The following is a 19547-nucleotide window of genomic DNA, read 5'->3' as shown; positions in this document are numbered from 1 at the left end:
TAAAATGAACAAATGAACAGCAGAGAGAGAAATTATCAAAGCAAACTGACATTCACTTTGAAGATGATATTGTACAGTCACTATCCTCTCTCCCTTAATCAAATCTCTTTGCCCCAGTGAGTGTACATGTGTGTGTGGTGGAAAATATGTAGTATGAGCAAAAGGACAGAGAAAGAGAGAGATTTAGAAATGTAGAGTGCTTTTGTTGTGTGGAAGGAGAAACATTTCTTTAAGGCTCAAGTGCCATTATACTTACATAATCTGTTTTTAAAAAATGATGTTGATCTATTTTTTATATCTCTCACAGTCCAGTATATAATTTGATGTTCTAATCATTCTTCAAATTATCATTATTCTACAAAAATCATTCTTCAAATTATCATTATTCTACAAAAAGACTGAAAATCTTAAATACCTAATGCTGGAAGTTGCAAAGCTTCTTTCCTCCTCTGAAATTCACAGCAATAAATTTGACTTTGGGTTGGCTTGAGTGGACAATAGCTAAGGACAAAAAAAGGATCCAAAAATTGTACACAGCAGAACACTGTAATCTTGTGTGCTAGACTGGCAGGTGATGAAACAAGCAAGACTACTTGAGTCTATGCTGTTGGTACCAAAAAGAAGACCACACAGATTATAAAAAAAATTTTTTTTTTTTGGCCAGGAGTAGCTACTTAATAGAAGAAAAAAGCTAACACGATCAGTTATTAAGAAGTCTGAAGCACACCTTTCGGATTATAACAAATTTTTAGTCCTTGATGTTTGGGCCATGTAAAATTAAATTGTAAATAATTAAATTGAGGAGAGGTGGATGTAATTTTAGATAACACTTGGTGAAATATTTCATTGTAAAATGTTGTAAACAGAAGAACATGTGTTAAAGAGAATATTCGACCTAAGGTGGAGACAAGGAACATGAAAGTAAACATTCCTCTTATCTGCAAAGCCAGAAGGAAACTTCTATGCTTTCAATTAAACAAAAAAAGAACAAGTGGAAGGTACGGCGAGAAGAAAATGTCACATTTCATCAGACTCCCAAAGCCCACCAGAAAATTCTTTAGCTTTATAATCTGAGCTTCTGCCAATTAATAAATTAATCCAAAGTCAATGTCCATATAGAGTATCATGTACTGCATCCTCTTTGCTTGCTAAGCTTTGGGTCTTTTATGGAGGTTAACATAATTAAATCCTCACAATAATCATATGATATAAAAATATTATTATTATGCCCTAACCTGCATCAGATAATGTCCCCCCAAAATGTATGTCCTCCTGGAACCTCATGTGGAAATAGGGTTATTACAGATATAATTAGATTAGATGAGGTCCTACTGGAGTAGAGTGGTCCACTTCATCCAATATGACAGGTGTCCTCAGGAGGACAGGACACACTCTCACACATGAGGGGAACAGTCTCTGAAGAGAGAAGCAGCAATTGCAGTGATGTATCTACAAATCAAGAAATACCAAGAACTTCCAGTAACAACCAGAAGCTGCAAGAGATGTATGCTGCTGAGCCTCATCCCAAGAAGGAGACAACCCTCTGCGACCTTAATTTTGGACTTCAGCCATCCAGAACAATGAGAAAATAGATTTTTGTAGTTTTCAGTCATCCACTTTCTGGCAATTCTGTTGTGGCTGCCCTGGGGAACTGGTCCAGATTTTGGTAATGGGTATTGTTGTTTGCTGTGATGTCGGTGTATTGTCCCTGGATTTATATTAATGTAAATGGTATTAATAACAAGAGAATAGGGCCTCCCCGGTGGCGCAGCGGTTGAGCGCTGGGTTGCAAAGCTGCCCGCTGCCTCTGCCGCGCCGGTTCGATCCCCAGCTGCTCCCCGGCCACCGGAGGAGGGTCCCCCATGGTGCGCAGACCTCTCCTGCCGCCCGCTGCTCCCCTCAGCAGTGTACTTTGGTCCTTCTGCCTGCTCTGCTCCCTGCTCTGGCTCTGGTGAATTCTCTCACCCTCCCGCGCTTCTGACTGTGCCCAGTGCATGTATAAACAAACAAACAAACAAACAAACAAACAAATAAATAAATAAATAAAACATGCCTCTATTAAAAAAAAAATAACAAGAGAATAGTTCAAACAGTATTGTTTTCTCAAGTGGAGGATACTTAAAACAACTGCATGGCCATTTTCTTTAAGGCAGATAAAAAAATAAGATTGCTGACTGCAATATGGACTGACACAAGATGTTTATGCACAAAGAGGAAAACTTGAATATCCTGAGGAAACTGACCTTATTCTGTGTATCCCCGGATGCTTCAAAGAGAACTCTTTTCCGTTTCCTCCTCCTCCTGAGAATACATATAAATGGAGATATTAGGGATTGCTGGTATTATTTCAAACGCTCCCCACCTCACCTGTACCCCAAACCACAGCTCTTACTAAATATTTTGGAAGTAGCTTCCACAATTGCTTTTTACACACTTATCCAAAATTCCATTGCCTTAATTTTTTTCTCATTGTCCCTACTTCTCCTGTGTCCTCCACTGCTGATGAAAGCAACTAAATGGGCATCCAGCCAGGGTGCGTTAATAAAGCACCTCAGTGACATCGCTAAAGAAGGTCCGTTGTGGCTCACGATGTAAATGGTCTACAACCTTTTCTAAATACCCCTGACTTGGGAAATGCAAATCAAAACTACCATGAGATACCATCTCACACCAGTGAGAATGGCACATATTAAAAAAACTAGCAACAACAAATGTTGGCGAGGGTGTGGAGAAAAAGGAACTCTCCTGCACTGTTGGTGGGAGTGCAAACTGGTCCAACCACTATGGAGAGCTGTGTGGAGATTTCTGGACCTACTAAACATAGAGCTTCCATAGGATCCAGCAATTCCACTCCTAGGTATTTACCCAAAGGACACAGAAACATCAATTCCAAAGAGCACCTGCAACCCTATGTTTATAGCAGCACTGTTTACAATAGCTAAGCTTTGGAAACAGCCCAAATGCCCAAAAATAGATGACTGGATCAAGAAGATGTGGTACATATACACCGTGGAATATTACTCAGCATTCAAAACAGATAAACACATGCGATTTGCAGCAACATGGATGGCGCTGGAAGGGATCATGCTCAGCGAAATAAGCCAAAAAGAAAAAGAAAAATACCGGATGGTCTCACTCATAGCAGGAATCTAGAAAACTTAAATAAGGGACCAGGAAAATGAATATAAGAAAGTGAAAAATCAAAATCAACAAAAAACTATGAACCAGAGACACTTTTTGGGGGTGGGGGGCGGGAGGGGAAGGATTGGGGTCAGAATGGGGCGTTTGCAATTTTATGGGGGAATATAAAAATAAAATTTATTATTTAAAAAAAAAAAATACCCCTGACTTACAGAGTTCCCACAATTAAGATTTCCTTGCCCGTACCAACTTTGCCCACTTCTGGAATAACAGTAATAACATAATTAAGTTTTATAGAAACTTCTAGATGTTCGGCTAAGCCACTTGTATGGATTATTTTATTTGGCGTTCACTGGAAACCCTGTCCTTCACCGTCTGGGGACTGAGGCATTGAGGGAAAGAGTGACTCGCCCCAGACCACATGGTAGGTTCATGGTAGTGCTTGGATTTGAATCCACAGCCTGCCCTCTTGACTCCTGGGATCTCCTGCTGCTGGACATCTGACTGGGGGACGAGTCCCTCGGAGCCATACTACTCAATAAACTCTCCACGGGCCCAGGGAGACCTATGAAACCTACTTCAGGAGAAATCTTTGGAGAGAAAATATGAGAGGACAAAAGAGGCAATAGATGAGAAAACCATACCCAAGTGTACAAAAATAGTCATCATTCGGTTACTGGGGCCATCTCTCATCTCCCTCAAGAAAGGATTCTTATAGAACAACTGAGGAAATGGGTTAGATTTGAAAAAGTGTGTTTTTCTAAAAAAATGAGGCTGTAACTCCTTCACAGAAATTTTGAAAAGCAGGCAAGACAGTTGCTCCCTAAGGAGAGATTTTTCTGACAATAGGAATCGACTGCGGTGGTCTCTTCTTGTCACTGACATCCTCTTCTAGCTCAATATGCTTGCAAGTGTATGTTAGTCTGTGCACATTTATTTGTTGTCTCATGAAGTAGTGTTTGAGCTCTTAACACAGTTGCCTATTTTATGTGTAAGTTTACAATGAGCAACGCATGTTATTAGGTGATTCACATAAATGATTTCCTCCTCAAAAAAGAAATCTTCCGTCAATGACCTCAATGCAGTGTAATACACAGGTTGATTCTCAACAACGAATACCTGAAAATTATATATAGTATTTTATAATACAGTAGAAGCTACTTCAATAGAAAGAAAAGGTTTAGAAAACAATTCTAAAGAAAAGTAAATTAAAAAAAGAAAAAATGGTTAAAAGAATGCAAAAAATCAATTAGATCCATGCCTTCCTAGTGGATGAACAATGATTTTTCATAAATGTATTCATATTTATTCCTGTATTTCTGTAAGAACTCTCACATCTCGTAGGTTTGTTAGTTATTTACATTTTTTATTTGTGGCTTGCCTATCAAAATATATTAACTTGCATAGATCAAAAAATATGTGTTGAATTTAATCCTATGTCAGTAAGCTCTGGTGCAGTTATCTTCTCCAGATCTCTGCCATTTATTCATTGACTCTGGAGTCCTCTAGAGAAAATGAAACATTAGCATCCATGTGATTAAAGCCACAAGTTCCCTTTATGCTTAAGAAAGGAAATGGATGATATAGAGACTATTATTATTCTATTTTTGCAAATAAAGCAATGAGACTAGGCCTGTGAACTCCAACCTTTTGTAAGTGCACAAGACTGCTATTTCAGAACATAGAGCTAACAGGTCCAAATAGGTCCAAATATATTTTCACACAGACCTAGAACATACAATGTGGTAAAGAAGCAAGAACATGGAATTCGGAGTCGGATAATCCATTTAACTTGTGCTCCGCGCGCTGCTGCTTGTCTGCATCTCCAGAGTCCATCCTCTCACGGAAAAGAAAGACCGTCAGCATTTGTGCTTCGTTCTAGGTTGACCAGTTATTTGCTTGGCTTCATTCTAAGCTGTTTCCCTGCATGAGGGATTCTCAACCCCGGAACCAGGACAGTCCCAGTCAAACCCAGACACCCTAATACTGTGAACCCCTAAAGTGACCACAGATGTAAAAACAACCCACACTTTGCTCCCTGAATGTGAAATTCCTCAACAAACATGGGGTCCTTCTCTACACCATGTTCTGGCTCCGGTCACACGAGGAGGACGAAGAAGCCCTATCTGTCCACGTAACCCAGTGACTGCTCTGCCGGCTGCAGCACCAAGCGAGGGCAGCGAGGGGGCTCCAGAGGCCTCTGTCCACACCAGCGCCCAGGCCGGGGTTGCAAAGACTTGATTTTGTGCATGCACACACACATTCATTTCCGCTTCTCTCCAAGTCAGCACATCAGGAGCGGAAGAACCGTGGCACAGAGAACAAGTTCAGAAGGTCACTGTTAACACCCTGGGTCACTTTGCAAGCAAAGGAACCCGCACAAAGGGCTGACGTGACAAGGCAGAGGCGTCAGCGGCTGTTGTCTTGCACCGAGCAGCCATGAGTGTGCATTAAAGTTCACTAATCTTCTTTCTATCCCCTTTAACCAAGTAGGACAATGTATTCTACACTTCTCTCTAGCTATTCATGTCAAAGCATTGCATTTTCATGAAGCTAAATCCATCATGTCCAACATCTGGGACCCTCCAGAGATGGTCCTGTCACTCGCTCACGCTCTCATGGCCCGTGTCCTCGGAGCCTCTGCTGTCATTTCTGCCCTTGGCACGTTTTTATCAAGCAAGGTGAAGCAGCAGAGGGTTCCTGAGTGTCACTAACACCCTAAGTTTCTTAACCCAAATTTGTTCCCCTCTGACCAGGGAAAGACCTGGGGGCAGCCCATGGTGGAGAGAAAGGGAAAGGAATTTCCGGTTTCAATTTAATTAGACCGATCCTTATTAAGCATCTATTATTTGGAAAAATTGGTGCAAAATGCTATCAAACACTAAAAAATGAATTCAATATGATCCCTGGCATTGTGAATGAAGGGAAGACGAGCATGGGAAGGGCTAGATCACAGAGGGGGGCATGAGAGAGAACAGAAGGGGGACAACGTGACTGGCCCGGTGACATCATGTCTCTCTGCAGGGCGGGAGAAGCAGGACACCCTCCCCGGGCAAACATGGGCCCCATGCCCTGCATGAGCCACTGGCCATATAAGGGGGTAACGTCCCTGGGGTAGCGCCCCACGTGGGAGAGAATCAGGGTGTCCACAAAAAGATGCTGGGACACAGGAGACATGAATGAACACAAGTTTGAGACCAGGACTGTGACTCCAGGGCACCTGTGGTGACAGAGCTCGTGAGTTTTAACATTATTCTGGTGGTGGAGGGAAGGGAAGAAAATGTTTTAGCAGGAGGAAGTCGTGGCCAATCTGTTGGAAGAGGAGGGGACTCAGAGGGGTTACAAGGAAAAGAGAACAACAGGGTCTCCCTGGTGGCACAAGGGGTTAAGACGCAACCTATGAAGCTGTCCCGCAGCCTCTGCAGCACAAGTTCGATCCCCAGCCAGGGAGCTACCCACATGGCGCAGCAGACCTCTCCTGTCTCACCAGCTGCTCCCCTCAGCAGTGGATTTCAGTCCATCTGCCTGTTCTGTTCCCCACTCTGTCTCTGGTGGATCCTCTCACCCTCCACATCTCTGGCCTGTACCCCAGTTCTTGTGTGCATAAATAAATAAATCTAAAAAAAAAAAAAAGAAGGAAAAGAGAGCAGATGGAGAGCACTGCCAACATCAGGTGAAGATATGAGGATCCCAGGATCAGATGCAGAACCTGCCAGAAAGCCTAGTAATAAGGGGTGTGTGTGTTTGGGGGGGGGGCTGCTGGGTGGGTGTGTGTTTAGTAATGTTACTGGGGAAGAAGAAAAGACTGGATACAGGTATTTTCATTCACTTACAAACATGTTAATGTCTATGAAGTGCCAGGCATGCAAAATGTGGACATCAAAGGAAAGGTTTGCTCCCTCCTAAAGACAGTGACTCTTTAGTTTGAACACAAGCAAAAGGAGTAATCCAGCCCAACGTGATGACAGCTAAGATCGCAAGTGTGTACAAAATTGTACTGATGAGCTACAAAAAGAAGAGTCAACCAAGGTTGTCTCAGAACATTCCCAAACGAATGACAGCACCTAGAATGCTTGTTTCACAAAAAGTGCAACCATTCAAAATGATGCTGTTTGCATATTAGAATGTGCTCTGCTGCAATGTCTGGTTCACCATGATCACAAAAAATGTTTGATGAATGAATAAGTAAGGGTACTGGCACTGTTCAGCCCTGTTCTTCCCCTTTTCAGAATCAGAATCCCCCTATTCCCGCCTCTGACACACACACACACACACACACACACACACACACATACACACAGCCTTTTTCTTTGCCAGTGGTAGAGGAAAGATGTGAACTGGGGAGGTTTTGTTAATATCCCAATTCTGACAAGGGCTACCCAGCTTCCCCCACACATCACCATGGCCACTGCTCTCTGCTGTGTGAGAACAGCACCCGAAAGTACCTGTGAGCCTGCATTAGCCTCAGCAGCTAGCAGGTCATTAATGGAGAGCCCCCCAGAGCCACACCAGGTACCCCCATTTCAGGAGGAGCCCACTCACCTGTTATAGGAAATGACCATGGTAATTAGGACAACAAACAGCCACAATAAAACTGTCCCTGCAGCCACGAAGAAGATGTATTGGTAATCCATTTTATCTAGGAGGAAAAAATTATAGTAGAAATTAGGAATTCAGCCAAAATCGGGGGGGGGGGTGGGGGGAGAGGAAGGTGAGAAAATGAGAAAGGGGTGCATAAATCTTCAGAGTAACAATTTCAGGCAAACAAAGAATTCAATAAAACATAGGACTAGACAAGGACAATTTTTCTTTAAGCCCTCCTAAATATTTCTGACTCTTCCCAGATTTTAATTCATTCTTTGATGTTTTGGTTTAACACCTGACGAAAAACAAGACTAGAGAGGGCACAAGTGGGAGGCAGACGCAGCTTCATTCCAGTGAGCTCTGATCAGACAGAAAACCTTCTGGACCAAAAAACTATCCAAATAGTGTAGAAATGAAGATGACGTCCTGCGTCTGACAGGTCAGGCACCACACCAGTAGGTGACTTTGAGGTTTATAAATTTGAGTCAACAATACAAAAAAAAAAACAACCAAAAAAGGGACAAGGTGTCATTCCTACTCAGGACTTAACTGGAAAGAGCAGCCGTCCAAAAATCTGAAATTCTCATCCTGCCCCTTCCACCTCTGAGCTCCTTGGCCTCTGGGACTTCTGAACCTTCTTCCTTGCAGGCCTCTCTGCCGCCGCCTGGGGTGCAGTGACCCCAGAGATGCTTACATCACAGAATGGTGATGCCCAATGAGGCAACAATCCAGGAGCAGGAACCAGCAGAGAATCACCCCCTCTGGCCGGGCCCAGCGGGACATCGAGCTCTAAAATGTCCCCTTGCCCAAGGTCTGGGGCAGCCCCACCCCTCACCCCCAGAGCCCGATGCGAGGAGAAACCCCACGGAGCGTGCCCATGGCAGAGAGGGACTGAATGGCTACCCAGGAGCTGGCTGATCGCCACGGCCCCCTTTGGGAGGCAAACTTGCCAGTCTCCCCCCACCCCCACCCCTGGGGAACGGGGTGGTTTAAATGGGGCACATGAGTCTCCCCTCCCTGGGAACTCAGCCCAGGGCAGACACCTGATTCCCACCTTGTCTGGATGGGACCAAACTTGAAACGACGCTTTCCACGGGGTCTTCTGAGCTCTTTCCTCAGACTATCCCCCACCCCTGCCAGCTCCCCAGTTCCTGCCGTTTCTTCCAGGAGCAGAACACGGTATTTTATACCCGCTCGGGCTTGGGAAGCTTTACTGCAGAGACACGACGTCAAATAAGAAGCTCTATTTTTATTTGTGTTTGTTTTCCCGGGTGAGGTGAATAAAAGTAGTAAAATAGATGACTACTGCGTGCTGGGGGTCTGTCCAGATGTGGCGGCAGAGGGAAGATGAAATTTATTCAGAAAAAAATGCATAAAACCATCACTCAAAGGAAAAGCGAAATGTTGTCTCCATTAAATAAGAAATTAACCTTTTTAAGCTCCTGGCAATTCATAAAAATATGAAACAAAAAACAGGAAATTATTTGGCACTATCACACAGCACTATAAAAGGATGACGCTTGCTCTGCTGGAAGAATTTGAATCGAGTAGATGCTGAGGTTAAATTCAACAGGCAATGACAGTGCGGACACGGAAGTTGTGATTTTAAAACCCGTGGCCGTTGTCCTTGTTATTATCACTGACATAATCCTTGGGAAACTGTTTAACTACCTTTGAAATACTGTTTAGATCTTACTAGAGAAAAATAAGAATCCAGGTGGACTAAAGATCTAAATTCTTTCATGTAAACATTAGTAGAAAATATAAATGGATATTGTTTAATCTGGGAAAAGAACTGACTTTCCAGTTCGCAAAAACAAATCACTAGACAGGATGAGTCCGTTCACAATAAAGTTTCCACATGGATAAATGATCCCTAATGTGTAAAACAAAAAAACAAGATTGGTTCATGTCCCCAACATGTCCTCGGATGACGAAAAGGCTTTCGAAGACACTAAGGAAGAGGTGAAGACCCGCCAACAAAAAACCCTGAAAGAACAAGTGCACGAAAGGAGCCTGGAGCCAGGGTGGCTTGAGAGCTCTGTGGGGAGACAACTGCTACCACCTGCCCGCAGACAGCGGCAGAGGTAGATGGGCTTGTTGGGGTGCAAGGACTCCCCCCCGAAGCTGCGATGACACCATAAGCCGAGTGACCTCAAGAGCAAAGAGATGGGCCTCTGCGGTCACGCCTGCCCTAGAAACCCGCACGTTGGATTAATTACTGTTTCCTAAGGAAATGCTCAGAAACGTGCAGGAAGAGCTGCGTGAGATGCCCTCACAGAGGGAGGGAGGGCGGAGGAGGGAGAGAGGGAAAGAAACTCTCCTGCCCGCAGCTCAGGGAGCACAGCAGTTTGGGCTCCTGACCCCCCTGGCACCACGCGGTCCCTGCGGCCCAGGCGCTCGGCGGCCTTTGCACCCAGGTGTCGGGCCGCGCCGTGTGGCTGCACAGGCAGCACCTCCCAGGCGGCCTCAGGACGCACCCCCCATAGGGTGAGCCCGGACTGTGCACCAAGCACCCAGTAACCAGACGACAGCACCTCTGAGGTCCTCAAACTTTAATAGCCCCAGAGCACCTGAGCCCGCACACCCACAGGTTGCTGAGCGCACACTTGGGGTCTCTGCTTCAGCGCATCAGGGTGGGGGCTCCTGTCATCTGCAGGCTTCCCCTGGCGATGCCCACGATGCCGGCGGCTGGGGCCTGTGGAGTCAGGGCTACCGATGAAAACACGAGGGCCAGGGAGCGCGCCAGCCCCTTCCAGACGTCACCCCTTGGGGTGTCCCAGCCCGGTCTCCTCGCTGAACCATCCCATCCCGCACCAGGCCGGCTGGACTCGCCAGGGCTGGGCCCCTCGATTCCAAAACAAAAAGCAGAAAGGAAAAGCAACCGGGTGTTGCAGCTTGGGGGAGTGAATCGATAGTTCCTAACACTCGCTTTCCCCGAGTTCTGCTAATAGATCTGGGCTGAGTAATGGCAGCCCTCAAGCCTCGCTCTTAGAGACAGAAGAATTATCGTCTCTCTCAGCAGCCCCTTTTCACTGATTTTTTTCACTTTCTGCCCAATGCTGTGTTGATTCATAGGAGGACGAAAGTGTCGTGAACCATAAAGCCATTATTTTCCCTCCCATCAAAAAAGATAAATACAGTTAAAATAATCAATTTCAAGCATGTCAGGGAGATAAATAAACGGATGATTTACTCCGGGATGACGACCCTCCAGGCTGCATTTCTGCCACTGACAAGTATTTATGGCTGAGCTACAACCCTTAGAAGGAGCTGGATCGTGACCAAAACGCTGCCAGGTGCCCCTTCCGCCAACCAGGTGGGCACAAGCCGGCCTCAGTGTCCCTGCTCAGCTGCTGACAGAGCGGGGTGGGTGGGGGGTGGCCGAGGAATGCAGAACCTGAAAATCGGGATCAGAAAACATAGTAGGAAAAACTCACAGGTCCTGACCCTCCAGCCCGCCCTGGGGAAGTCACGGCAGCTGTGGTTGAAGCTGCTGTTTGCTTACCTTAAAAAGAGAAGCAGAAATACTAGAGTCTCTGCCTGTGCAGGGGGGAGACGCATGTGAGTGGAGGGACTTGGGGTCTTCCGGTCAGTGACAGCTTGTGTCTCACTACAGGACGTGCTTAGCCAGCCTCTGCCCCACACTAGACCCGGATTTGCTGAACGGCAGGAGCTTAAGGGCTAGGCCAGCGCTGGTCCCATCTTCTAGTTCCTCCCCTCCTGGGAAAGCCTCAGTGTTGGACCCTCGGTCTCCCAGACACTTTTTTAAAAATATTTATTTTATTTATGCACGCGTGCAAGAACTGGGGTGTAGGCCAGAGGTGGGGGTAGGGGTGTGTGAGAGGATGCACCAGAGACACAGCAGGAACAGAACAGGCAGACTGACTGAAATCCACTGCTGAGGGGAGCAGCGGGGAGACAAGAGAGGTCTGCTGCCCCACGTGGGTCAGCTCCCTGACTGGGGATCGAACTCAGGCAGCAGTGACTGGCCATAGCTTCATAGCTCTGAGACTTTCACCCCCGCGCCACCAGAGAGGCCCATCCCAGACACTTTTATTGGCAATGGCAAAATGGTGGTGAGATCAACACCCAGGGTGGTATAGATGAGAGAGGGAGAGGTGCTTTAACTATTTAAGTACCACCTCATACGAATTAATAGTATCCTACTTCTGTGTACCACGTTCAAAGTTAGGGGTAAAGAAATAACGTTATTTCTAGTCTTTCCATGTTGAAATTTCATGTTGAACGAGCTGGTCTAAAGAGGAAACTTGCTCCCAGAGTTGAGGGGTGCCGATGAGCACAAACCACCAGAAATAATGGCTGCCTGAAGTGTGTCGAGCTTTCCCATCTGCCTGAAATACGCACCCAGTGGCTCTCAGTATGGTAATATTATTCCAAGTTTTCAAAGGTCAGCTTCCTTTGTGCAAATCAATTTTATACTCTGTGTATTTCAGAAACCTTTCCTTGTTTTATACTAAGCAGGTCCCAGGGAAGAAACGATTGTCTGAAAATTAAAGGACATGACATCAACCTCTCATTTTTCTTCTGAGTGAAGAGCAACTACTCTTTCACAAAATAAAAATATGATCAGATTTTAACTGAGAAATCTACACCGTTGTCCTGTAACGACCGAACTCGCCACTGAGAGGAGGGGGTTAGCCACAAACTCCCTCTTTGTCCTTGTTCTGTTCCCTTTTCTTATAGACAAAACCAGAAAATCAAACAAAACTGGCTGAAACCAAGATGGGGTTGAAGACAAGGGTTCAGTCACCGAAAGCACACCCACCGGCGCCCACCAGATTCTGCCAACCCCAAATTTGGAATGAAAAGGGCGTGAATGCAGTTCCTGGAAAACGCTGCCTGTTTCTCGAAATCCTGGTGCAGACCCATTAGTCGCTCCTTCCTTGTCCCTCCCCACGTGAGTCCCTGCTTCTCCCTGGCGTGGGGAGATGGCCTTGGGGACAGCATCTGTCAAATCCTCAGTTTCGCCAGCACCTGGCTAAGCCTACTTCCTTGCACCAACTCTTGTCTCTTGGCTTCTGAGCAGTGAGTAGCCAGACCTCAGAAACTCATGTACACAATGATTTGCCTCTTAATGGAAAATCATTTCCCAAATGACCTAAACTCAGCACGTTTAAACATCACATGAGTTGAGCAGTGGGTAGTCCTGGGTAGACAGGAAATCTCACCTGCACACCATCAGGATGACCGCACTAGCTACAGTTCCTGACACCGTGATGCGGCAACTTGCCTTCAGCAAGAGAGCCTGGCGAGGGCATCTCAGCTGCGATGCCACTCAGGGATGGAGAACACCTTTGATTTGGTAACTTGTTGAGAAAAAATGTTAAGGCTGACTCCATATTAACAGCTCATCTTTTCACCTACATATTTCTCAGCCTTATGCTCTATTACTTAAGCTCCTGGCTTAATTATTTTGAAATCAGTTATTTAAAGGAGCTGTATGGCATCACGAATCAGTTATGTCGAGAACATTCCTCACGAATGTGCGAGCAGAGAAGTATGAACGCAGGTCCGAGACAGCTGGCCTTGGACAGGGCTGCTTGACAAGTTGGCCTTGGCTGGCATGGAGGCACTTGACTTCTGGAATGCCCCTGCTCTGCCCTCAGAGGTTGTTTTATTGCATCTAGACCATTTATTCGAACATGGTTAATGCTAAACACCTGCTTTCCCTCTGGGCCATCAGTTGCCCTGACTTTGCCCCACATGCATTTTCCCTTTGCTGATTTTTTTATTTATGCATACAAGAGCTGGGGTACAGGCCAGACATGGGGGGGAGGTGAGAGCATTCACCAGAGACAGAGTGGGGAGCAGAACAGGAGGATCTACTGAAATCCACTGCTGAGGGGAGCAGCAGACAGGAAAGGTCTGCTGTGCCATATGGGTAGCTCCCTGGCCGGGGATCAAACTAGAGCTGCAGTGGCCGCGGCCTTTGAATATCTGCCAAGAGTCTGATCAGCACCAGCTTGAAATACTTCATTTGTATTTGGATGTAGTTGCCTGACTAACTGAATAATAGTAGTTAAAAACTGAAATAGTTAATAAGAATGCCCATGTGCGTCATCTTATAGGAAGAACTAATTCTTAAATTTTTTAAAGTTATTTTCTACTTGCCTTTGGGGAAAGCATCATGCCATCATCGGTGTTCAGTTCCTAACAAGGCTCTGAGAGACCACAGCAAGCTTTTAACAGCTCCCAGATGCTTTAAAGTAAAAATCCCACATGTGACAAAAGAGGTGCAATGGCTGACTCATGTGTGGAGTCATTAGCAGGTCTCTCAAGTGAGTGTGGCCGTGATTCTAAGTGAGAAGAATAGCAGTTCATCTGTCTGAGTTTGAATCCCTACCTGCACTCTAAGTTCCTAGCAAGAAGGAAATTTCATGAACAGTGATTGAAATTCAAGCTGAGGATAAAGACCCAATTTAAGAAAAATGGTTCAGGGGATCAACTGCTTTCTCAGACTTGTGACCAACATCATGGACCACAGAGCCCATTAGAACTTTCTTTACAAGGATGAGGCAGCAGCACATACTCAACAACCTCCTTATCACGGTGTCATCCCATCAATTTAACATTAATCCTCCAGCATTTCCATCTCCCCAATATTAACTTGCCATTATTATTATATTATTATTATTATTATTATTATTATTATTATTCAATTGGATGTCCTGTTTTCCTACACAGATATGGTTTGTATTAAAAATGACTTCTGTGAAACAGGCTAGGACTTTGAACATTAGGAAAGACAGATAGATGGATACACAGGGATTTACAAAACAAACTAACTGACCTCACATTATTGTAATGAAATATCTTGTAAAAAACCGATTCATGCAAAGGCAACTGTTAAGATACAACCACATAATAGTCCATGATTGAGTAATTAACTCCCTTGTGATGGGGAAACAGTATGTTTCATCTGATAGCCAGTTATCATTCAGAATTTTAAAAGCATATCTCACTTGGGCTCACTCCCTTTCAATAGAAGCCATTTTAACTTGCAAGCAATGATACCAGTGTTCTGGGATTCTAGTCCTGTGGTTCTATCACATAAATTAACTGCCCTGGACATTAGTTTCTACGTGGGTAGAGATGACGAAAGGCTGAGGCTCATTGCACCGTGTCATGGAAATGGACAGATGTGGCAGCTCAGTGTGTTCCAGGTCAGGCAAACTCCAGGTCTACAAGAGTCACATCTATTGCAAATTCACAGAAGCAGGACAGAAGGCTCTGGATTAATGAGTCCCTAAATAAAATTCTCTTGTCTACAACCTGAAACTGCTCTGGAATCCAGTCACTCGGGAGCAAACTGATGGCATTTTATCAGAAATTAACTGCTGAAGAAAGTAATGAAAACGATTTTCCTTCTTCATATTCTTCTAGTGCAAATCAGGAGCACAGTCTCGACGTCAGTAATCTCCACTAAGCCATCGAGAGGCTGAATCACAACCTAGAGTATTCTGTCAGCCCTGTGTCTCCCAGAAGAAACAGATGAGCAGATTGTCTTAGCTGTAGCCCCATGACTTCTACGAATACTTCTGTGATGCTAATTTGCAAACCCCACCTCCAGGTCTGTAGCTAGCAATTAATTACCATTTCCATAAAATATGCACAACAAGGAAATGAATGTCAAGAATGAAAGCAGACTTTTTTGGAAGTTACATTCACCAACAGAAGTTCATGAATGTTTTCTCTCCGAACATCGTGAGTGATCTTCTGAGAGTTTAGGTTTCTTTGATCAGCAATTACTAAAGCTCGGAAGGTAAGTGGTGATGAAGAACATCTGGCAATAATCTAGCCAGAAAGCTTAAATAGAAAATAGGCATAGTCAGTTTAGAACATTCTCTATAGAGAGTCTAGCGAGATCTTTGAAAACTCTGGATGGAGCGCCCATAATTCCTAATCTCAAGTGATTTCTGATAAATGCACTTATCACATGACTTGAAGGTTCAATTTCCAAGTTTTAAAAAGTTTGAGAAATGCAAGAAATTTAATGATTTAATGACAGGGAAGCAGTTTGAACTAATGTGTAAAAATCACAAAAGAGTGAAATCTGACTGAAAGTCAAGATAGGAGGTAAACAGACTGTTGGAGGGCTATGGCTGACGTGGCAAGGGTGTGGTGTGGTGGCACATCTGGAGAGGTGTGCACCTATACCTCTGAATCATATACAGTCTTGTAAGTCAATGTTACCTCCATTAAAAACAAAAATGAGGGCCTTCCTGGTGGCGCAAACAGTTAAGACGCACCCTATAAGCTCGCCTCAGTCACTGCAGCACGAGTTTGATCCCCAGCCAGGGAGCTGACCCACATGGTGCAGCAGACCTCTCTTGTCTCCCTGCTGCTCCCCTCAGTAGTGCATTTCAGTAGATCCACCTGTACTGTTCCCCACACTGTCTCTGGTGAATCCTCTCACCCCCCACAACTCTGGCCTGTACCCCAGTTCTTGTATGCATAAATAAATAAATCTTTAAAAACTGAAAAGAAAGGACATCCATGTGTTGAAAATGAGTAGCTTGGTTAGGAACAGAATGTAGGGCAAACCCCAGGATGTGGGGGGAGCAGCAAGCACAGATGACATTCAAATCATGCTAATAACATCTCCTTCCCCTGTTCAGGCTGACTTTGTGCCCTCCTAGGTAGATCAATGCTGTGTGCCCACATCATCCCTGCTCGCTGCCTTGCACCAGCCCAGAGGGAGAGGCACTTTTCCTCATTTGTCTGCTCAGAGGAGGCACCATCTGCAATTTATCTATTGGACTGGGCTGCACTTTGTGGTCCAGAGACCCGGTGAGTGAGAACTCAATTGTTCACACACTGGGTATTGCCATTGACTTCTAGCTCATATCTTCTGCCCCAACTTCCTCTTTTTCATTCTACACTCAACTATTCAACATACATATCCTCGAACACCATTTCTCCATCTTTGGTCAAGGGTAGTGTCTTTCATTCTCTTATAGGAGATCCAGAATTTCCGTGATCACTCAGCTGAGGCTACCTCCTCCTATTAACTCACAACTCAGCACTAGCCTAGTCATTTGATTGCAGCCATCCACACACAACTTCCTGCTCTCTCAGCTATGTTTTATTCGTAGAGATCGCTGCCGTTTTCTGTTTTGTCTCTCCCCTCAGCTCTGCTCATTAAGATTTCCTTGGGAATTTGGTTCAGTTGAGTGGCCTCATTGATGGGCAAATATTAGACAGGGAAACCAGTGACTGTACTTCTCAGCAATGATAGACAGAAGCTTGTTCAAAGGTCTCCTCCATAAACTTTCTAAGAGAGTTGATATCATTTCTTTTGACCACTTTCTTCTTATAAGCAACAAGCTCTGTTGAAACCATAATAGTCTAAACATCATATCGTTAACATTAAGAGACTTCACAAACTCTTTTGGTGGGAACTAAAATACTTTTCTCATAACTAATGAAAACCCAGAGGTCCTTAAGGGGCTTGAGTAATTTTAGTCATTCTCAGTATATACGCATTTCCCCCGGCCCCTCGCCCTGGTGGTCGAGACAAGATTCACATTCAGAAAGTCAGTCTAGAACGATTTCGTACTATTTCCCAGGTCCTGAGTAAAAGATGGGTGACAAGTCTTTCTCTTCATTCAACAAAGAAAGTCGATAGTACATTCAGGTCCTACTCTGCTTCTGCCACTTTCTCTCTTGGTTCAAAATCTGTCAAGGCCTAGATAGACGACAGATAAGTTGACATTGTATCTTCTCTAGGTCACCCCTCCCTACCTGGTACTTGTCTGAAGACTAGATAGGGGAGATCCGTGTGTGTGTGTGTGTGTGTGTGTGTGTGTGTGTAAAATGAGGTCCAGACAGTCTCTCTTTGGGAGCCTGTAAAAAATGTTGATGGGTGCTAACAAAAGAATGCTTGGCAGTTTATCAAATATTTGTCACAATCACCTTACCCTTGGCAGCTGAAATAAATTTAATCTCTCCACATCTTATTCCTGTCTCTCTCCTCTAATCCCTACATTGATTTTTGCCCAAACTGCCTCAAGACTTGAAATAATCAAATCCCATCAGAAAGAAACACAAATGATCTATTTTCAATTGCACCTGATTTCATATTCAGTCTTCACTTATAATTATTTTTTAAAAGAACTAAGCTAAAATGTACAATCAACTGCTGTCATCTTCTGTCAATTATAACTTTTCTCCCAATGGATTCAGTTGATGTTCCTTCAGCCTCCGCTGTTACATTCAGCTATCTTCATTTTCTGCATTATTTATAGCTTATATTCAAAGGGGGGAAAAAAAGAGTTTTGTTTTAAGCAAAAATGTAATCCTCTTTGGGTAAATGAAAGACAGTTTTATTAATTAGTAAGAGTTAAATAACTATACTCTAAAAAGTCTCTTCCTCTACCTACTCTATTATTTAAGAGGCTTATAATTGCTTTTTCAACATATAATGGACAAGATCTTACTTCACATGTATTTGAAGACGGCTCTTTGTGACATATTTTTCTGAGGAGAACTTTTTCTAGCCTCAGTCTCTGAGAAAAGGTGAGGAACTATTTTCACTTCTTCTTTTCCTGGCCAGGTTTCAAAAAACACTTCTGTAATGCAAGTAATTTTTTTTTTTAGGTAAAAAATGTTTCCTATATCTGTCTGAAGGAATGGAAGAGACATTTAAAATGAAGAATGTATGTTAATTTTGCTCCCCTAAATATTCCGTCAACCCTCTTTCGCATCGAGTTCTAAGAACAATAAAGGCCTCACCCACAGTTCGCCTGTCAGTAAGAGAACAAAGAAGGTTTGATGTGGTCCACGGTGATGGTGTGTGAAAGCTGCTCTCCTCCGGCAAATGTCTTCCTCAGCCCACAAAGCTACTGTGCAGCAGCCATGGTGGCCGCGGGAATTACAACACCTTTTCTTCCTCCTTTCCAGGGCGGGAAGAACCAACCCTCTATAACATAAGTGGCGTCTGTGAAGGGACAGGCAGGTGCTAGGATGCCTTGTTCTCCAGAGCCCACAGAAGGCAGAGACACGTCAACCGACTGGAAGCAAATGAAAACAAGATGCACGGCTGGGGGGAGTGTGCAGTGGGGTGGTGTGCAGGGGGGCAGTGTGCAGAGGGGCGGTGTGCAGGGCAGCGGTGTGCAGGGGGGCGGTGTGCAGAGGGGCAGTGTGCAGGGCGGCGGTGTGCAGGGGGGCGGTGTGCAGGGGGGTGGTGTGCAGGAGCAGGATAAAGTGAAACTTAAAGGCAAATTCTTTTTAAGGGAAGGCCCTGAGGTGGGATTGCAAGGGGCCGAGATGGTCTCCCAGGCTTCCCTGTCCTCACACTTCAGCAAGTGACAAGTCACATTTGCTCCCCTCGCACAGGTTTGGGGGGCCTGTTGCTGACAACATTTTGGACTTCCCTGTGACACAGGAGAGGGGCCTTGGCAGAGTCTGTGCGGGGACCAGGCTCTGAAGGCAGATTTCACTTCAGGGCTGTCTCTGCTCGCACGTCTGAAAACAACTCAGCGCAACAAAGCTCAGACTGGTCAATCTAGCACTCACGTGACCACTAACCGCCTCCCCTCAACAGGCATGCACAGGTGCCCACGCGCGCCATCTTGGTGCTGCTGGGACACAGGATACAAGGCGCGCTCACACCTTGGAGAATTCTTAGACCATCGAGAAGCTCAGCCTCGCACAGCACAACTTCATAGTCTGTTGATACTGTGCATTATAGGACTCGCTTCGTTTTTTGTTTTTAATTTCAAGAATGTGGCTGATCAAAGAAGGGGAAAGTCATTATTATTGTTCCTGTGATGGATGCATTAGCAAGCGTAAGCAAT

General features: G+C 44.9%; 1 protein-coding gene across 2 annotated transcripts in view; it reads right to left on the bottom strand.

Moving 5' to 3' along the window:
• The window catches only part of CD226 (CD226 molecule), a 70577-nt gene that overhangs the window by 4564 nt on the left and 46466 nt on the right, over positions 1-19547 (bottom strand). The window contains exons 1-2 of one of the 2 annotated variants that reach the window (XR_008551327.1): positions 2244-2283; positions 416-501 (exon numbers count right to left, since the gene is read on the bottom strand). Coding sequence is in view for 1 of the 2 variants with exons in the window: in XM_037508417.2 (XP_037364314.1) it covers positions 2244-2301; positions 7684-7780 (155 nt within the window). In the remaining variant the exon portion in view is untranslated. Of the gene's footprint in view, positions 1-415; positions 502-2243; positions 2302-7683; positions 7781-19547 lie in introns of those variants that run through there. The other variant, XM_037508417.2, reaches the window with a different exon arrangement.

The sequence above is a fragment of the Talpa occidentalis genome, unplaced genomic scaffold (genome assembly GCF_014898055.3).
Source record: "Talpa occidentalis isolate TD23 unplaced genomic scaffold, MPIMG_talOcc4v2.1 talOcc4.13, whole genome shotgun sequence".
Classification (NCBI taxonomy): domain Eukaryota; kingdom Metazoa; phylum Chordata; class Mammalia; order Eulipotyphla; family Talpidae; genus Talpa; species Talpa occidentalis.
The sequence above is the reverse complement of the archived record's forward strand: the minus strand, read 5'-3'. Positions and strand labels throughout refer to the sequence as shown.